This window comes from Microcebus murinus, chromosome 7 (assembly GCF_040939455.1).
Source record: "Microcebus murinus isolate Inina chromosome 7, M.murinus_Inina_mat1.0, whole genome shotgun sequence".
NCBI lineage: Eukaryota > Metazoa > Chordata > Mammalia > Primates > Cheirogaleidae > Microcebus > Microcebus murinus.
The window spans coordinates 42,403,612-42,421,438 of NC_134110.1; the positions used below are offsets into that span (position 1 = coordinate 42,403,612).

Here is a 17,827-nt window from a genome sequence, read left to right on the forward strand (position 1 = left end):
GGATTGGTGAAAAGAGTATCAAACTATTGACACCATCTTTAGACTGTAGTTAGGGACTTGCGAGAAATGAACAACAGTATGTGTCTACAATGGAGACGTATTCACAGCTACCATCAGACTCAGGAAAAAAGTCCAGAAATGATTACCAGAGGGCATGATGTATCAGGCAAGCCTTCTTCAAGGATGGTTTTAAATGGGAGAGGAAGGAAACAAGGAAAATTGACTTTTTTAAAGCATCTACATGCCAGGAACATGTAAAAATCAAGCAAGATAATGTGAATGCATTTGTAAACTGAAATTGCTAGAGAAATGTAAGAGAATAATAATATTATTAATGACAGTGGAGGCATATGTCCCAAACTAAACTCCAGCATTCCATGGCTTGCCATTCATCCATTCTTTCTTCCAGCCATTTTTCCATCCACTCGTGTATTCATCCATCCTCCCACCCAACCATCCTTCCTTCCATTCATCAATCCATGCATCCTTCCTTCCATCTATCCTTCTATCCATCCACCATTGTTTCATCCATCCATCCTTCCATCCATTCAGCCATTCATCCTTCTATCCACCCATTCAATATTTATTGTTGCCAGGCCTTGGTACTAATAATGCAGAGGACTCACTTGGCTAGGAAGGGACAAGAGAGGTAGCAAAGTCGCTAAAAGGGGAAGCTGTGGAGCCAAAGGGAATGTTTGAGGGTGGCAGTTGGAAATGCTTAAATGCTGATGAGAAGGAGATAGTTAAGAGGGGGATATGGAAGACAGAAAAGAAGAAGCTAATTTGTAAATTTTGTTTCCCAAGGAGGAAGGGGATGGGCATGGAGGCAAGTAAGGTGAGAGAAGTGTGACAAAAATTTGAGAAGCTCCCTAATGACAGCTATTGTCTTGACTAGGTTTTCCCCAAACACTTTCCTCACAAACACCTGGGCTGTGAGATGAGCACTGTTGAAGGAAAGACAAAGCAAAGTTCTTAGAATTGTTGTGATGGGACAGGTGGCCCCAATAATGTGGACCATGTTTGGAGCAATAAGCCTATAGAAAGCAGGAGGAAGGGAGGAAGGGGAAGAGGGATGGTGGAGAGAGGGGGAGAGAGAGAGAGAGAGAGAGAGAGAGAGAGAGAGAGAGAGAGAGAGAGAGAGAGAGAGAGAGAGAGAGAGAGAAGAGCAAGCTTTGTTTTCATTCCAAAAAGCTAAAGAGAGCTTCAGCCTAAAAGAATGGGTGATTGTTGTTTATTTTTAGCTCTTCCACCCAAATTTCTTTTGAAAGAGACAATAAAATTAGCAAAGGTCGGCCGGGCGCGGTGGCTCACGCCTGTAATCCTAGCACTTTGGGAGGCCGAGGCGGGCGGATTGCTCGAGGTCAGGAGTTCGAAACCAGCCTGAGCGAGACCCTGTCTCTACCAAAAATAGAAATAAATTAATTGACCAACTAAAAATATATATACAAAAAATTAGCCGGGCATGGTGGCGCATGCCTGTAGTCCCAGCTACTCGGGAGGCTGAGGCAGTAGGATCGCTGAGCCCCGGAGATTGAGGTTGCTGTGAGCCAGGCTGACGCCACGGCACTCACTCTAGCCTGGGCAACAAAGTGAGACTCTGTCTCAAAAAAAAAAAAAAAAAAAATTAGCAAAGGTGCCCCATGGTCTCTTCTGCAGAAAATAAACCAGCAGGTGTTTACTCGGAAAAGAAGCCAAATAAGTTCTTGGCAGAAAATGAGGTTGTTATTACAGTAGCAGAACAACAAGAAAATTTAGAAACCAAACTTCTCTCTTTATTTTATCTATTTTTAAATTATTGCACTGAGAATCTTACAATGAAATATATTCCTACCCAATATTGTACTTTACCCCAGGGTTCCTTTGGTTTGGGTCATTTTGTGCTAATGATGTTTGAGGCCTTTGTGTCTTTGGTTCTCAGGGTCCTGCTAGTCATACTGGGTCTGTATAGACCAGCATCCAGATGTTGTGGCTTCTTAGGCAAACTGCAGTGCAGGCAGAGGGCAGCAGATGGGAGGGTGCCATGTTGCCAGTGGAAAGAGGAGACTGCCAGTCTGAATGGCTGTCCTGACACAGGACTAACCAGGCAAGGGTAGGCCTGGAATCTGAACATGATGACCTGCCATTGGATGTCCTCTGCTCCAATCTCATTCCTGAGCTCCAGCCCCATACTTAAATTGTATGCAAATACAGGCCAGGTATGGTGGTTCACGCCTGTAATTCCAGCACTTTGAGAGGCCGAGGTGGGAGGATCACTTGAGGCCAGGAGTTCAAGACTAGCCTGGGCAACATAGTGGGTCCCCATCTCTGCAAAAAAATTTAAAAATTTAGCCGGGCATGGTGGTGCATGCCTGTAGTCCCAGCTACTTGGAAGGCTGAGGCAGGAGGATCACTCCTCCCAGGAGTTCAAGGTTGCAGTGAGCTATAGTTGTGCCACTGCACTCTAGCCTGGGTGACAGAGCAAGACCCTGTCTCAAAATAATTAAGAGAACAGTTGACAACTTTCCAGTTTGTGGCTTGGAGGACTCAGAGAATGGTGGGATCAGTAGATGGTACAGGGAAGATAAGAGAAGAAGAAAAGTTGTCTGTGAAGACAGCAAGCCTGGTGAGGGACTTGTGGGACGCCCCCGTGGAGGTGTTCAGATCTGCTGCCCAGGAAAAAGCTGTCTGGGGAAATAGATTTGTGAGTCTCTGTTATCCTAACAGATCCTACAGTTCAGTTCACGGAGGGTATCTAGACCAAGAAGTGCAGAGAGATTGAGGAACATAGTGAGGTGGCCTTGTAGGGTACAAGTAACATCTCTGGACTCCATTCTCCACACATGCAAAATGGGGACAGAAATGTGCTATTATGAAAATCCAGTAAGATCATGTATATTTTACACATAGCACAAGATTTATCAATAGAAGACTCTCACGACATGTGGCTTTCCCTTCTTCTCATAAATCACTTGATGACTGCTTGACACCACTTTTAAAAACAATATTCTGCAATTTTATTTCTCTTTGCAGATGGAAAATTTACATGGATTAAAGAAGATCAGAGAGGGTGCATTTGGTGCCCTAGCCGCTTTCTGAAATGATCTTTTGTGGTGTCTGACAATTGTTTTTTGAGTTCTTCAGTTTGCAAATGACTGTGGCAAGAATAAGACAAGAAATGATGTATTCAGTATCCCACCAAACTGAGTTTACATAATAGCACAGAACCCAGATAAATATAATAACTGTTAATAGGTTTGGGATTGAAATTTTAAATTCTGACCATCCTACCTTGTTATGCTTCAAAGTTATAGAATCATCATCATCATCGCTGCCCTTAAATGAATTACCTGGGTTTGTCATTTGGGAAGTGTCATGTTACTAAGGATCTAGTTGAGTACTACTAACCCTATTGTCCCTGTTGACACCTTGCTCTCATAAAATAAAATTTGTGTTTCTGATTTTAGGGAAGAACTGAACGAGACAATCCCAGAATTGGGCCACATCCCACCATCACAATCCTTGGCTGTTCTCCCCTGCTGGGTCTCCTACCTGTTCCCTTCCGTCACCAGCGGCTTCTCTGGGTGAGTGGTGGAGGCCATAGGGAGGGCAACATCATGGGCTGCCTCCTCTCGTCCTTCATGCAGCAGTGGAAGGTCTTCCTCAACTAATTCAGCTGACTTCTTCCTACTCCCATGATGGGACCCTCCATCAATCAGGTTTCCAAAATTACCTGCAGAGGCAGTGGCAAGGGGAGGGGGGCCAGGTGTCAGCAAGTAGAATCAGTCCACTTGGCATAAAGGATCCAAGCTCACATTCTCCCAAGACAAGGAAATAAAATCTCACCATGAAGGTGGAAAGAGCAACAGTCAGACCAAAGAAATAAGATGGACAATGACAATGAGCTATCATCTCTACTTACCTTATTTTCTCTTCAGTAAAAACTACACAAATTACGAATTAGAAAATACAGCCAAGTCAAAAAGAAAAGAGTCACTAGAAATCACAAAACTCAGCTATAGCCCCCCCCTTTTTTTTAACATTTTAGTGTGCATCCTTCCAAAACTTCTTAGAGATGTTGGTAAAGAATCATTGTAGACTTGTTATTTTGTAATCCACCTTTTTAACTCAGTAAAATATCATGATCATCTTTCCAAACCTGCTTCTTCTCTAAAAAGAGACTTCTTATCTAAGTCCCCAAAGACAGTATCATTTTGGGGGGAGGGGGGAGAGAGAGAGAGAGGGAACATGTGGGGGCAAATAGGAGAGTTTTGTGCTACAAATATCATTGTATAAAAATAGATACCCCTGCAGGTATATCAATATCATTGACCTGTAAGTTTTACAATCTGATTTTCAAATACTTAAAAATATTAAGATGAACATTTATCTCTTTTGGGAGGAGCCCCCAAAGCAGCCATGTTCTAGAGCTGGTCAACTTTGTTTAAAGCAAAAAAGGCCCAGGATCAAAAGCCTGTGACCATGAAGACTCCTTAACTTGGGGAGCCTTCCTAACTCTTCCCCATTGGACTCCTTCCCTGGGCCTCTCTTCTCCTTTCCAGGCAGGCTGGCTGCCACTACTCTGCATTCTTGCAGTAGATGCTATTGGTGTCCTCCTCAGCCATTTACCGGGAAGGGACACCCAACCCCCAGCTGCTGAGATGGCTGCAAACAGCTCACAAGAGCCACCTTGCCTGGAGAGCTGCCTTCTGTGATGGAGACTGCCTCTCCCTGGAAGATCACAAGGCCCCTACCTGTGCCTGAAGTCACTCACTGCTCATATAGGGATGTAAACACCCAGCCCCCTTGCCTTGGAGGGGAACCAAGTCTGGGGTGCCACTCATGCTCCAGAGCTCTCCACAGGGCCAGGTTAGGCTGTGGCTAGTCCCCCTGCCCTGGGAGACCTCCTGTGTTCCTTTCGCCCTCTTGTACTGAGAGCACGCCATCAACACCTCGCTTGGACAAGAATCCCTCAGGCTTTGTTTCTGGGGACCTGGCTTAGACAGGTCCCTAACACCACGTGCATATGTCTATCACTCCTCTACCACCTCATTTTCAAATAGTCTACTTAGATGTCTGTAAATGTCTTGAGGATGGAAACAGTATCTTGCTAATATTTGTGTCTCCACTGGTCATGGCACAAATGCAGGGTCTTGATTCACCTTTGGTAAATCAATGACCTCAATGTGTTAACATGTCCATAAGAGTCTTTCTCCCCAGTCTTGTTTCAACTTATTCTCTCCTTCCCTTCTCCATTACTCCTACTGTAGGAGTAATAACAAGACCTAAGGAGGCATAATGGCATCCTAGAAAGAGGAGGAGATTATGGAGGTAGGTCTTTCCTGCTAACATTCTCCAGCTGTGTAAGCTGGATGGTTATTCAACCTCTCTGGACATCCATTATGGCCGAAACCATGGAATTGTGGCAAATCAATCACAAAGCCAGAGCATGATAGCAGAGAAGGAGGATAGTTAGGGGGTGTTTGTAACAGCACAACAGGGAAGAGATGTGAGGCAACTGGAAGTGTGTAAAGGGATGAACCACGTGGTCTGAGATGGACAGAGAGGGAAGTGAAACAGAAGAAAGGATTGGGTAGATTCATGAGTAAATGGAAGATAGGGTAAAGAAGGATGGAGGTTGGGGGAGTGGAGATAACAGGCTGTTGGAGAGCAGGAGTTCAGAGGTGAGGGTCCCCGTATGCTAGCTCACTGCCATCCTGCAGAACCCAGTCCACCAAGAGACTTCGCCGCCTATTGGCAAGTTCTTCCTTAGACTCCAAATCGCCCATTTTTCACATCTGCCCTTGTATTCTTGATCCCACCCTGGACCCCCTTCCTCCTCTCTAGCTGTTAGATGCTTGAAGCCAGCCACCAGCTCTCTCTCTGTCCCCACCCCAAACCTCTCTTCTTAGAGCTGACCCTTCCAGCTTCCTCTGCCTTCCCTATAAAGACACAAGTTCCCTAAATGTATCTCCACCAGGTCATGCAGCCCTGAGATTCTGTGGCAGGCCTCTAGTTGGATGGCTCAAAAGGGCTGGATTCCATTCCCATTTCCTTCTGCTCTGTCGAAAGAGCTGCTTCAATGTGCATGAAGACCTTCTCTGATGGAATGCTCTTTCTTGGAATGGTTTCTCCAGCTGCACCACAGCCCAGAAAGATTGTTGGGAGTTGTAATAATAATATCTTTTATATACATGGCACTTTGTATGCATTAACTCATTAAACTTTTGCAACGACTCCATGAGGCATTATTATTATTCTTATTTTACAGACGAAGAAAATGAGACCCAGATAAATTAAATGAGCCCAGGGTAATGGAACCACAATCAGCACTCCAGATCTGTCTGAATCCATAACTATACTCTCATTTTTTTTTAAGTGTGAAAATAAATCCATCCCTTATATATTGACACAAGGGTAGACAAGGAATTGTTCATTTCTTTCTGAGGTGCAAACCATTGCTAGAGTGTTATCACTTTCATGTAAGGGACTAATTCATTTATTCAAGAAATAGGTCTTTAAGTCCATACTATGTGCCATGCTCTGTGCTGTCTGCACTTACCAATAGAAACCTCAAAGCTGATGGGTTTATCTCCAATCTTCCGATCAATCATGGTAGCTTCAAAAAATGCTCCAAAGAGTAAAAATTCCTCCTGTTTTTCTGGTGCAATCTACAGAATGAAAAAAAAATTACTAGATAGAACTGGATTTTTCTCACCAAGAAGCTGATTTTAGTTATGCTGACTTTGTCCAGCATAATTTATAGGCATCTGAGTTTCTGTTTCTGTCTGAAAAGGCCCAGCATTTCCCAGATAATCAGACAGGAGAGAATCAGGACCCACCAACTGCAAATCCAAGTTCAGCTATTTATCTAGAATGATGTGGTCTCAACCTCCTGAGCTTCTACCTTAAAACAAAAATCTCCTTTTATTTTAACAAATAAGTTTGGCATGTATATCTTTCTAAGACCCTGCTGGTCAAACACAGGCTTGGGATGAACTTCTGGTGATCACAGTTTTAGAAAACAGAAGATTGAAGATGAAATACTGAAAATTACAGGATTAAATCCTTACACTTGAGCACAACTTTATGTCTTACACGGCTTGGTCACATACATCATGTTGTTTGTTCCTCTTAACCTTTGGAGGTCAAAATTTGGATCATACCCAATTTACAGATAAAGGAACTAAGGAAACTAAAGCTCGAGGTCGTCAAGTAACATCCCCAGGTACTCTGACCACAGACCCACTGTTCTTTGTGCTTTGTTTTTTGTTAATTAATTATTTATTTATTTTTAGAGACAGAATCTCATTCTGTCACCCAGGCAGGAGTATAGTGGTACAATCTTAGCTCACTGTAAACTTGAACTCCTCGGCTCAAGTGATTCTCCGGCCTCAGCCTCCTGAGTAATTGGGAGTACAGGCAAGTGACACCACACCTGGTTAATTTTTATTTTTTTAGATGGGGTCTCACTATGTTGCCCAGGCTGGTCTTGAACTCCTGATCTCAAGCAATTCTCCCACCTTGACATCCCAAAGTGCTTGGATTAGAGCATGAGCCACCACGCCTGGCCCCTGTGCACTTTCAACTAGAACATGTGTTAACCCAATGCCTTGGGGCTAACCGGAAGTCAAACCACCAAATAAGCAAGCCTGGAGGAAAGGGGCAGAGGGTTAGGCACATAATTAAGTGTTGGCAACCCACAGGCATCCGGGGTGGGCTATGTGCACTGTGGTTGCCACTGTGAGGGATGCAGAGCTCCCAGAATCACAGGTGCCTCTAAATGGAAAATGGTCTTAGGTTCATCTGCTCCTCCTTCTACATTTTACCTGAATAAAGTAAAGCTCAGAGAGACTAAGGGGCAAGGTCACACAGCAAGCTAACGTCGTCTAAGACTTGAGGTCTGGTTTCCAGCAAGGCTGCCTTCCCAAGGCACCTACAGTCTGGAAATTGGACCATATAGCAGCTCATAAGACAGGAGCCATCACAAGGGAATACACAATTATTTGAAAATGACGCTTATTGATGTGGAAGAGGCTGATGTTTTAGGGAGCAGATGTTTCAGGACACAGTGACACAGCATCACATTTCTGGTGAAGAGGTTGAGTGAGCTGGAGCCATTCGGTGTGTGCTTCCTGGTTTTGTGATTGGATTTATTACTTAAAACTCTGCAGAGAAGTCAGTAAGGTTAATCTAAGGAAATAAAGCAGTTGGCCCCAGGGATCAAAAGCCCCACTGAGTCAAGAGCCCTAACCCATGTCCCTCAGAGACCCAAAGGGTTCCTGCATCATTAGGCAACAGGTGACCCCTGCCTTCACACAGGAGCCTCCTGGGTGCTGGCAGCCCCAGGAAATATTTCTATTGACCAGAAAATGTCACACAGGTTGGGGCTCAGTGCTGGATCTCACTCACAGAGCACACACCCTCCTACTGCACCCACTGGCTATAAATTAGCCTCTTATCTCACCTTCTTGAAGCTGAATTTACTCTCTAGGAGGAGGTGAAAAGCTACCCAGAGACCTGGAGGGAGAGTAAGCTATGTAGCTCACAAGAGGGACCTCAGGTTCCACAGCCAGAAAAAACCCTTCTTCAACTCTTAACCTTGCCACTTCCAAGCTGGTTGACTTTGGGCAAGTCACGTCCAGTCTCTTTCCTTGTCTGTGAAATAGACCTTCATAAATAGGGTCCACAGGGAGGAGAGGCAGCAGAATTATCACTCGTGCGGAGCTCCTAGTAAAAAGCCTACAAATATAAACCCCATCGACGGTAGTCATGACGCGTGATTTGACAGGTTAGAACGGATGTCTTACTCCCACTCATCCTTCCAGGTCCAGCTCCAGTGCTTCTCCCTTCTGGAAGCACACTGTGATTCCTCAAGCTGGGAAAATGATGACAGCTAATGTCTACTGACCTCTTATTATGTGCCAGATGCGATTAAGGATTTTACCTGCATTATCCGATGTGATTCTCACAAGTATACTAGGAAGGGGGCATTTTCATTACACCCACTTACAGATGATGACACTGCAGTCCAGTGAGAGATGAAGATATCTATTCAAAGTTACTAAACATGGCTAATGTCTAATTATTGAGCATTTACTATGTGCCAGTCTATATTCTAAGCATTTTGCATATATTAATTCATTAAATCCTCACTGAGAGGTTATGATGTAGGAGATTATTATTGGAAATAAGCATAAGGCAGGTAAGTCCCTTGCCCAAAGATTCAAGCAGAGGGGCCATTTCCCCAAAATCCAAGCAGTAACCACTGTACTACACTGCCAGTATTTAAATCCAACTGTCTTACTTGGGGGCTCAACATTTTAATCATTATATTTCACTCACTCCAGGAAATAACAGTGCTTTATCTGTGCCTCCTTAATGCACTTATCACTTTCTTCTTCCTGTAACATTTATTTTTTGTGCCTTACCTCTCTTCTATACCATAAATTCCATAGACTTAGGTTCTATTTTTATTCTTACCAATGTTGAAGATGATGTTTAAACAAGAAGCTACTCAAATTTAAAAATGAACCTATTTTTTTACACTGGCTGCGCTCTGAGAAAGTTTGGCACAGGAAAGACAAGCTTTGATGGTGACGATAAGGGTGAGTTGGAAAAACCAGCATCATGGGATTCCTTGATTGTCCAGATGTGCAGTGAGGGCATGGCTGCAGCTGGGGAGATCAGAGCTTTAAGCCAAGAGTGGCTAAAAAATAAGAAGAAGCTGCAAGGAAGGGCATCACCATGTTGGTGAGGACAAGCTCTCAGCTGTTCAGGTGTGGGGAAGATAAAAGCCCAGTGTGATGGCTTTAAAATATGTCCAAAAATTCTTGACTAGTCCTCCCCTCAAAAAGTGAAACCTAATTCCCTTCCCTTTGTGTGTGCACTGGACTATGATTCATTTCTAATAAGTAGAACATAGCAGAAATGTCGGTACATGACTTCTGTGGCCAGGTCATGAAAGACAGTGTCAGCCTTGCTTCCTCTTGGATCACTTGCTCAGGGGAAGACCAGCTGCCACGTCATAAGGACACTCAAGCAGCCTGTGGAAGGATCCACATGGTGAGGAACTGAGGCCTCCTGCCAAGAGCCAACAGGAAATGAAGGCCTTCTGCCACGTGAGGGAGCCATCTTGGAAGTGGATGCCCCAACCATAGTCAAACCTTCAGATGACTACAGCCCTGCCAACATCTTGACTGAAACTTCATGGGGGATCCTGAGGCTGAACCACTGAACTAAGCTATTCCCAAATTCCTTATCCACAAAGAAAATAAATGTTTGTTCTTTAAGTGGCTAAATTTTGAGATAAATTGTTACACAGCAATGGATAACTAATACCCAACAAGGAACTAGCCATAAAGAAGAAGCCAAGATGAAGAGGTAAGATGGACAGAGATAGGATTTGAACGATGTCTAGATTTTTCCTCCCTCCTGTCACCTTCTACACAGTAGCCACTATAGCCCCCTGGCCTGTAGACAAAGGTACTTTCTACCCCACATAAGTTCCCAGCCTCCCTTGCTTTCTGCTCGAATTTACTTCTTCAGGGAACCTCATCAGAGAATCTTAAAGATAGTGACTTGGGTTAAGAAAATCTCTTTCCAGCCTCTTTATATAAATTCTTGGTGATCTCTGTTTAGAAAAGAATAGCCAGCCTCAGCCCACAGCAGGAAAGATTAGCACAGGGATGGATGCAGGAGATATCAGCTTTCTAAGCTGCCCACAATTTCTGGTGAAATCCAAAGTCAAGTTTCCAAAGTTGGCCTATATTCTGAAGAAATACCCCCAAACACCTGTGAAGACAATGTCCATTCTCCAATTCTAGCCACAACAAACAGGCAGCACACATTTCCAGAGAATATTTCTCAATACAGTACGTGAGTTCAGAGGGAAGAGCAGGGGAGGTCCACAAAATTCCCCAGGTCACAAACGACAGGGTAGAAAGCTCTGAATAGCTTCTCCCTGGTGGTGGGAGCAAAGCAGAGTCATATTGATAACAACAAGAAATGCATTGCCTGCTTACTCTGAATGTGCCAAGATTTTGCTAACCATTTTGCAACCATTTCCTTGTTTAACTCCCAGATGATGTCTATGATAGAGAGACTATTACTACCTCATTTTGTTGGTGAGTAAACTAAAACACAGAGAGGTGTTAGTATCAGAGCTGTAAGTAGAAGCAATCCCAAGATTTCCAACCCTATGTTCCGACCTCTCGCCTACACTGTCTCCTAAGATTTATTAGATCTCAGCAATACAAATACATGGCTCTTCCAAGGCTAAGGTGACTTGCCTGCTACTATCCTTTGGTCTGTCTAGTCTGTCCGGGGAATGAACAGCTCTGGGAGATCAACCGTCTTCTCCCTCTCCTACCTGAAATCATTGTCTGGTTGACCTGACAAACACTTTTAGAGGCAGAATTGGCCAAGCTGAGAGCTAGAATCTACCCACCTCCACTACTGACAAAACATGAAGGTCTTTCATTTGCTTATCTACAAATTACTGTTGCTAAACTAAATAGTTGAGAGGATATTCACTGTTTGTATTCCTCTTGAGATCTACTTCCCATTATATAGAACAGAGCTGGAAAATGTGAACATGCTCAGTGGTGAGTTATAAGCATTCCCTGGAGTTGTGATTTCTCCCCAGGTTTGGGGCAGGGAGGAATAGGTTTCTCAATTTCTTATATCCCAGCTTGTCACCTACTCTTCCTCCTCTTCATCCCTCATCCTACATTATCTCACATCCAATACATACTTGAAGAACGCAGCTAAACAGAGTGAGGCCACAGATTTAGTTTAGTCAATCTCCCACTGCCCACTCCCACCAATTCCTCTGGGGCACATTTGTTTCTCTTTCCTTGGGTTTCCATGGGAATCCTTGTTTGGGGGACTCTGAAGGAATTATTCCATGAGCAGACGGCTGTGATGTGCGCACGAGGAGGCAGAGGATTTGCCCCAGAATGCAGGGCTGGGCCAGCTCAAATTTTGCAGGGGCAATAAGACATGTGCCGTCAAATGCCTTTGGGAGCCTGTGGCAGATGCCCTCTCTGCTCTGGCTCGCCTCACAGGTAAGTACGGTACAGCAGTGCTCAGACCTACCTCCGGGGGCACGTCGAACGGTTCCACCTCAACCTCGGTTGAGTTAGTTTTGTCTGAAGCCTGCTGGGATTTTCCATCGTCAGTTTTGTCAGCCTTGTCTTTATTTGAGCCTTTGGAGGATTTGGAGTCTTTGTCCTTGGAAGGCAACTTGAGCTCCTTCAGGGCCTTGGAAAATTTAGACTCTTGCACCCCTCCCGAGAGGATTTCCACAGCAATTTCTACCAAGATTCTGCCCCTGAATGACACACCTTCCCCAAAGCCTTCGTTCAGTTCCTGGTAGTCATCCATCAGACTGTGGTTCCTGGGTGAGCCATACAGATTAATCCAGGCAGGTCCGAAGGTAGGCAGGAAGCCTAGAAAGACCCCAAGTTTTAGTTATCTGATTACGTTTTCAAGCTTATTATGTTTTTGCTTTATGGATGTTGCACACATTCATTTAAAATGTAGAATATGCAAAAAAGACAAAAATTTATAGAGTATCCCATCACCAAAAGACAACCACGATTGTTATTTTGCTGTATTTCCTTCTTGTCTTTGTTTATACTTGATCATAGTTGTAATAATACCATAAATGCCAACCTGCATTCTGTTCTGTTTATTCATTCATCAAATGTTTATTGACTCCTAACATGTGCCAGGCACCACTAGACACTGAACATAGAGCCCAGTGGAGAACAAAATAGATACATTAAACAAATATTTATATTATAAACATTAGGAAGGAGATACACTTTGTGCTGCAAGAACAAATAACAGGCTGATGTAGCATGGGGAGGATTTAGACAGGCAGAGAGAGACAGAGAGAGAGAGAGTGTTCTGGACAGATGGAACAGTATTTGTCAGTTGCAAAGGAGCTTGAAGCTAGAGAGGATCTGTGTGAGGTGAGTTTGGAGAAGTGGGTAGGTCTTGAGGTCTTGATAAGGATTTTAGTCTTTACCCTAAAAACTATGGAAATATTTGAAAGGGATTTAAGCAAAGACATGACATAACCACATCTCTCCTAAGATCACTCTGGCTGCTATGTTATAGCAGGGTTAGTTATGCTAACTGCTATGTTATGAAGGGTTATAAGAACAGATGTGGGAAAACTGGTTTGAAGGCCACTTCATCATCAAAATTAAGGACCAGTGGTTTGAACTAGAGTAAAGGTAGTGGAGATTGAGAGAAGTGAATGTTCCAAAGTATGTTCTAAACATAGAACAAAAAATACCTGGTGACTTTAACTTACTGCTGGCATAAGAATTCTCCCTTCTTAATACATAGTGTCTAAGAAAATACACAGCGTCTATGGAAACAACTCTTTGGCAACATAATGACAGACACTAGAGCATGGTGGTTCTGAAGATTGACTATACGGGTTCAAATCTCAGCTCTGGCACTTTCAAGCTATATGATCTTGGTCAAGTTTTTTAACTTCCCTGTGTCTCAGTTTCCTCATCTCTAAAATAGAGATGCTAATAGTACCTATCTCACCTGTCAGGATCAAAAGAGATAGTATCTACCAAGTGCTTTATACAGGCCCTTAGGAAGTATTCAAGAACATCAGCTATTATTATGAACAATTATATATCTCATAATTTGCTTAATGATTCCCCCACCAGTGACACTTAGATGTTTCAATGTATTTTACTGTTATCAATAGTTTCACGCCTACATGTTCCCTATGTTCACCCCTACTTCCATAGCCTGGGTTCTTTCCCTCCTTTGAGTAGAGTCAGAGAAGGAAGAACAGTGTGATAAAAGGGACAGAAAGAGTTTATGGTCCCTGACATCTACTTTTTAAACCACTGATACATATCTTCCTGAACACCATCAAAATGTTTCTGAAAAGTTGTGAATAAAATACAGTTACATCTAATTGAGAAATTATATAGATGGGCTGAGTGTGCTTTCTCCATAAAGCAATCCTATAGCAAAAATGTTCATAGTATGAAGAATTAAATAATAGGTATTTACTAACTGAGGACTCTCTATGGTGTCACTCTGAATGGGACATAAAAAATGTATAAATCTTGTTCTCTGTTCTTGACATACGTTTAGCCTAATTAAGGAAAAATAATTATACTAATATATATTATTAGTATTAATATAATAATATTATATATTAATTAATAATATAATATATTTATATTATATTAATCTATAATATATATTATAGATTATATACATTATATAATATATTATATACTATATACTATATAATATATTATAATTATACAATATAATGTAATTATATTTATATAATATATAATAATATTATATATTAATATAATAATTAATATATAATATTATATATTATTAGTATAATATATATTATACTAATATATATTTCATCTATATGATATGTGATATTTTATGATATATTATACATGTATATTAATATATTATACATATATATTCATGTTTTGCATATATGTATATGTATGTGCTATTTTACATATATACACAAGTGTGCATACGTATGTATACAAAATATGTCAATGTGCAAAATATGCACAAATATATGATGCAGAGAAAGATTGCCTGAGGATTTAAAGGAAAGAGGGTTTCTTGGGCTATAGCTAAAGAATTACCACCTATTAATTTAGGTTTTGCAAATAAAGAGCCACCTAGTGGAGGCTGTTTACCTGGCCTCACCTGGCTGTCTCTGTGGGTGAGCTGGGGCTGCCCACTCCCTCCCTCATTTACTGAGCGCAGAGTCATCTGCACCGCCCTGCTGTTCCCATGTTCTCATTCTCCCATCAGTGGGTTGAGGACCCAGTTTTTTTATTGTTCCATTTAAACATTTTTAGCTTGTAGGCCGTACGAAAATATGTAACAGTCCAGATTTGGCCCATGGACCTTAGTTTTCCAATCTCTGATCTAATCTAAACACATTTTTCAATTAAGCGGGGACTGAGCAATGTCTGGGGAAGACGTGGGACCAGGACCAAGCCTCATGGCCCCCATAGCCTGGCCCTGTACTTTGACCAGCACCAACTCAAACCCCAGACCCCACCGAAGCATGGAAGGTGCCTAATACACTGCCTGCTCTAACCCCCTCCTTTTAAAGATGAGGGCCCTGAAGTGATCATTTTGAGACTTATTTCAAAGTCATACAGGTGAGATTTTACCTTTATCTCCATCCTGTTCATTGGAGATTTTCTTCAGGTCAATGAAATGGGTCGCCAGCACTATGTCGTTCATGCTGCCTTCGTCCCACACCTGGATTTTCACCCTCCGGCACAACGGAGGGAACATTTCCTTGAAGACCACCTGCTCATGCCACACAGGGTCAGCACAGTTCTTTTGCACTGTGGTCCGCCCCTAAAAGCACAACCAGGAGGATGTGAGCCATGCGAGGGAGGCACTGACTAAAGAAAACCCTTCATGGTGCACACCTGTGGTCCCAGCTGCCCGAGAGCCTGTGAGGGGAGGATCACTTGAGCCCAGGATTTTTAGACAAGCCTGGGCAAAATAGTAAGACCCCATCATAAAAAAAGGGGGGAGGGGGAGAACAACAAAAAAAATCCTCAAACCAGTTGGGAATATAAAGCGAATTGCTAAAAAATAACGAACCTGCTTCCCCCCAACACACATGAAAACCAACTGCACTCAGCTGACATTGCCAATGAGCTGCTCTGTGCTGGACACTGTGCCAGCCATAAGACAAAGGTAAGTCACGGCCCTGCCCTGGGAAGTTCTAATCAATATTGGGGTTGGAGTGAAACTAACACCCATGTTACAAACAGGATTGTTCCATGCCTGTCCAGGAATGCAGTGGATATAGTTAGACTCTGAGCTTATATGTTTTATAAAAATATGACTGAAGGTAAATCACTTCTCCAATCTGGACCTCAGTTTCCTTGTTGTAAAATGGAGGTGATGTCTTACATGACCTCTGAGGTCAACCCAAGTCAAAAATACTCCAATGTTTATCCCTGCCAAGGGGAGGGCATCAGGGTACATGCATATTTGAATGGCAGAGACAACACGTATGTCAGCTGAAGCTTCAAAGTCCAGCCACCCAGGATTAAGCTCTGACCATGTACCCAGGCCACAATATTTCCAATGGCTCTTGAGCAGGAAAAAGAGATGTCCAGGCTTACATAAGACCAGCTGGGACCAGAAAGGGAGATGGATAGTAATTCTACCGGGCCCGGGGCCTGGGTAACAGCTCAGAGAAGTAACAGAGGTGAGGAGGGATGCCTGCCAGCCTGGGTCCTGATCTCCAATGAAGGGTGAGTGGGTTACCGTCTTCTACTTTCCTGCCACATGCCTCTGCCTTTTTGTGACAAGCTTTCCCTTTTAAGATGCTTCCTACTTTTTATTTTAACTTCATTTTGTTTGATTAAACATGTCCTGAATAAAGAACAGAGCTCTGGCCCAGGCCTGTCAGTATTGGCGACAATGGTTCCTCACCATCTGCCCAGCAAAGGAGACCTCCACGAAGGGATCCACGAGGTCCTTGCTGTCACCCACAAACGCTTTGGTGACGTTCGCCATGATGCTCGAGTTCATTTTGGGCAACCCTTCCGCCTTGTAGAGTCTCACGTAGAATCGGGCCCAGGGTCTCTCTGATGGAAACCCTTGGGGAATCAGAAGGTTCCTTAGAGGGGCAAAAAATAAATTCATAAAGCTTTCTCACTTGAAAGAAAAAAGAGAAAAGGTAGAAACAATTTAGAGGCAGAAAGAAGGGTCCTGATATATGAGAAAAATCTGAAAAGAGTAGCACTCATCTTCCTAGTGTAAATGGTGGTGAAAGGTATAAATAGAGTGAATGCAAACTTGTTCAGGCACCAGAATTATAGAATAAACACTGTCTCCCACACTGCACCTTAGAAGAGGTGCAGTCAAGTCTTCCCACATCATAAACCAGTGGTTGAAATTATAATTCCTTCAAAGAAACATCTACTATGTTCAGAAAAATCGACAGGCTCAGAAATAGTTTATCTATATGGGTTATGATAGCATAACAGACTGTTCTTGTCCTAGAAGCCGACCTCCCAAGAGAGGGACACACCTTTGACAAGACATATCCTGGGGCCTCTGATAGAATCCCAAGCGGACAGGCCATGAACTTGGCAGTTCCCATACAGAACAAGTAGCCATACAGAAAAGGGTAGAGGGAGGGGAAAGAGACATAAAGTTGGGACATATCATTCATTTCTCTTGCACAGCCCTGGATGAACCCATCTCACTTTTCTATTTGCTCCTCAGCATCGGAGGTTTTGGGGTTGGGCTTTAAGACGTCGCCTTTCCCGGTCACACTGATATCACACTTCAGGTAGCCCTTGGTGCCGGTCCTGATGTCGCCAGGGTCTGTGAGCATGGCCCACTTGTCGCAGAACTGATGACCTGTCAAAACAGCCCGGCAGCTCAGATCTGCACAGACGCGTGCAGCGGCCAGCCCCACTCCCCGCACCCAGGGTCTCCCGCGCTGCCGTCCTCCCGTTGCCCTGGGCAGCAGCTCGGCTCAGTAATTTCCAAACCTCATGCTGCCCCCTCTCTCTTCCTTTCTCTCTTCTCCTGTGCCTTCCCACCAGTTCTCCATCTTTCCCCACAACCCACCATAGGCATGTGGGATGCCTTCAATCTGGCAGAAATCACCTAGGCAGGACTCCAGCTTTGACCGGATAGGGAGATATTAACAGAGTGTAGAAGTCACTTATTATTGGCCCACAGGCCGTATGTGTGGCTCATAGAGCTTTTTGCCTGGTCTGCACTGTGAATCAAAACTTCAAGATCACTTACAAAATCTAGACTTCAGGCT

General features: G+C 43.4%; 1 protein-coding gene across 1 annotated transcript in view; it reads right to left on the reverse strand.

The window, feature by feature from the left end:
* FER1L6 (fer-1 like family member 6) overlaps positions 1–17,827 on the reverse strand; it is a 125,398-nt gene that overhangs the window by 88,747 nt on the left and 18,824 nt on the right. Inside the window, exons 8-13 of the mRNA XM_012743336.3 lie at positions 17,256–17,412; positions 16,477–16,663; positions 15,189–15,381; positions 12,076–12,428; positions 6,539–6,647; positions 3,529–3,709 (exon numbers count right to left, since the gene is read on the reverse strand). Of these exons, the coding sequence (XP_012598790.2) occupies positions 3,529–3,709; positions 6,539–6,647; positions 12,076–12,428; positions 15,189–15,381; positions 16,477–16,663; positions 17,256–17,412 (1,180 nt within the window). The remainder of the gene's footprint in view (positions 1–3,528; positions 3,710–6,538; positions 6,648–12,075; positions 12,429–15,188; positions 15,382–16,476; positions 16,664–17,255; positions 17,413–17,827) is intronic.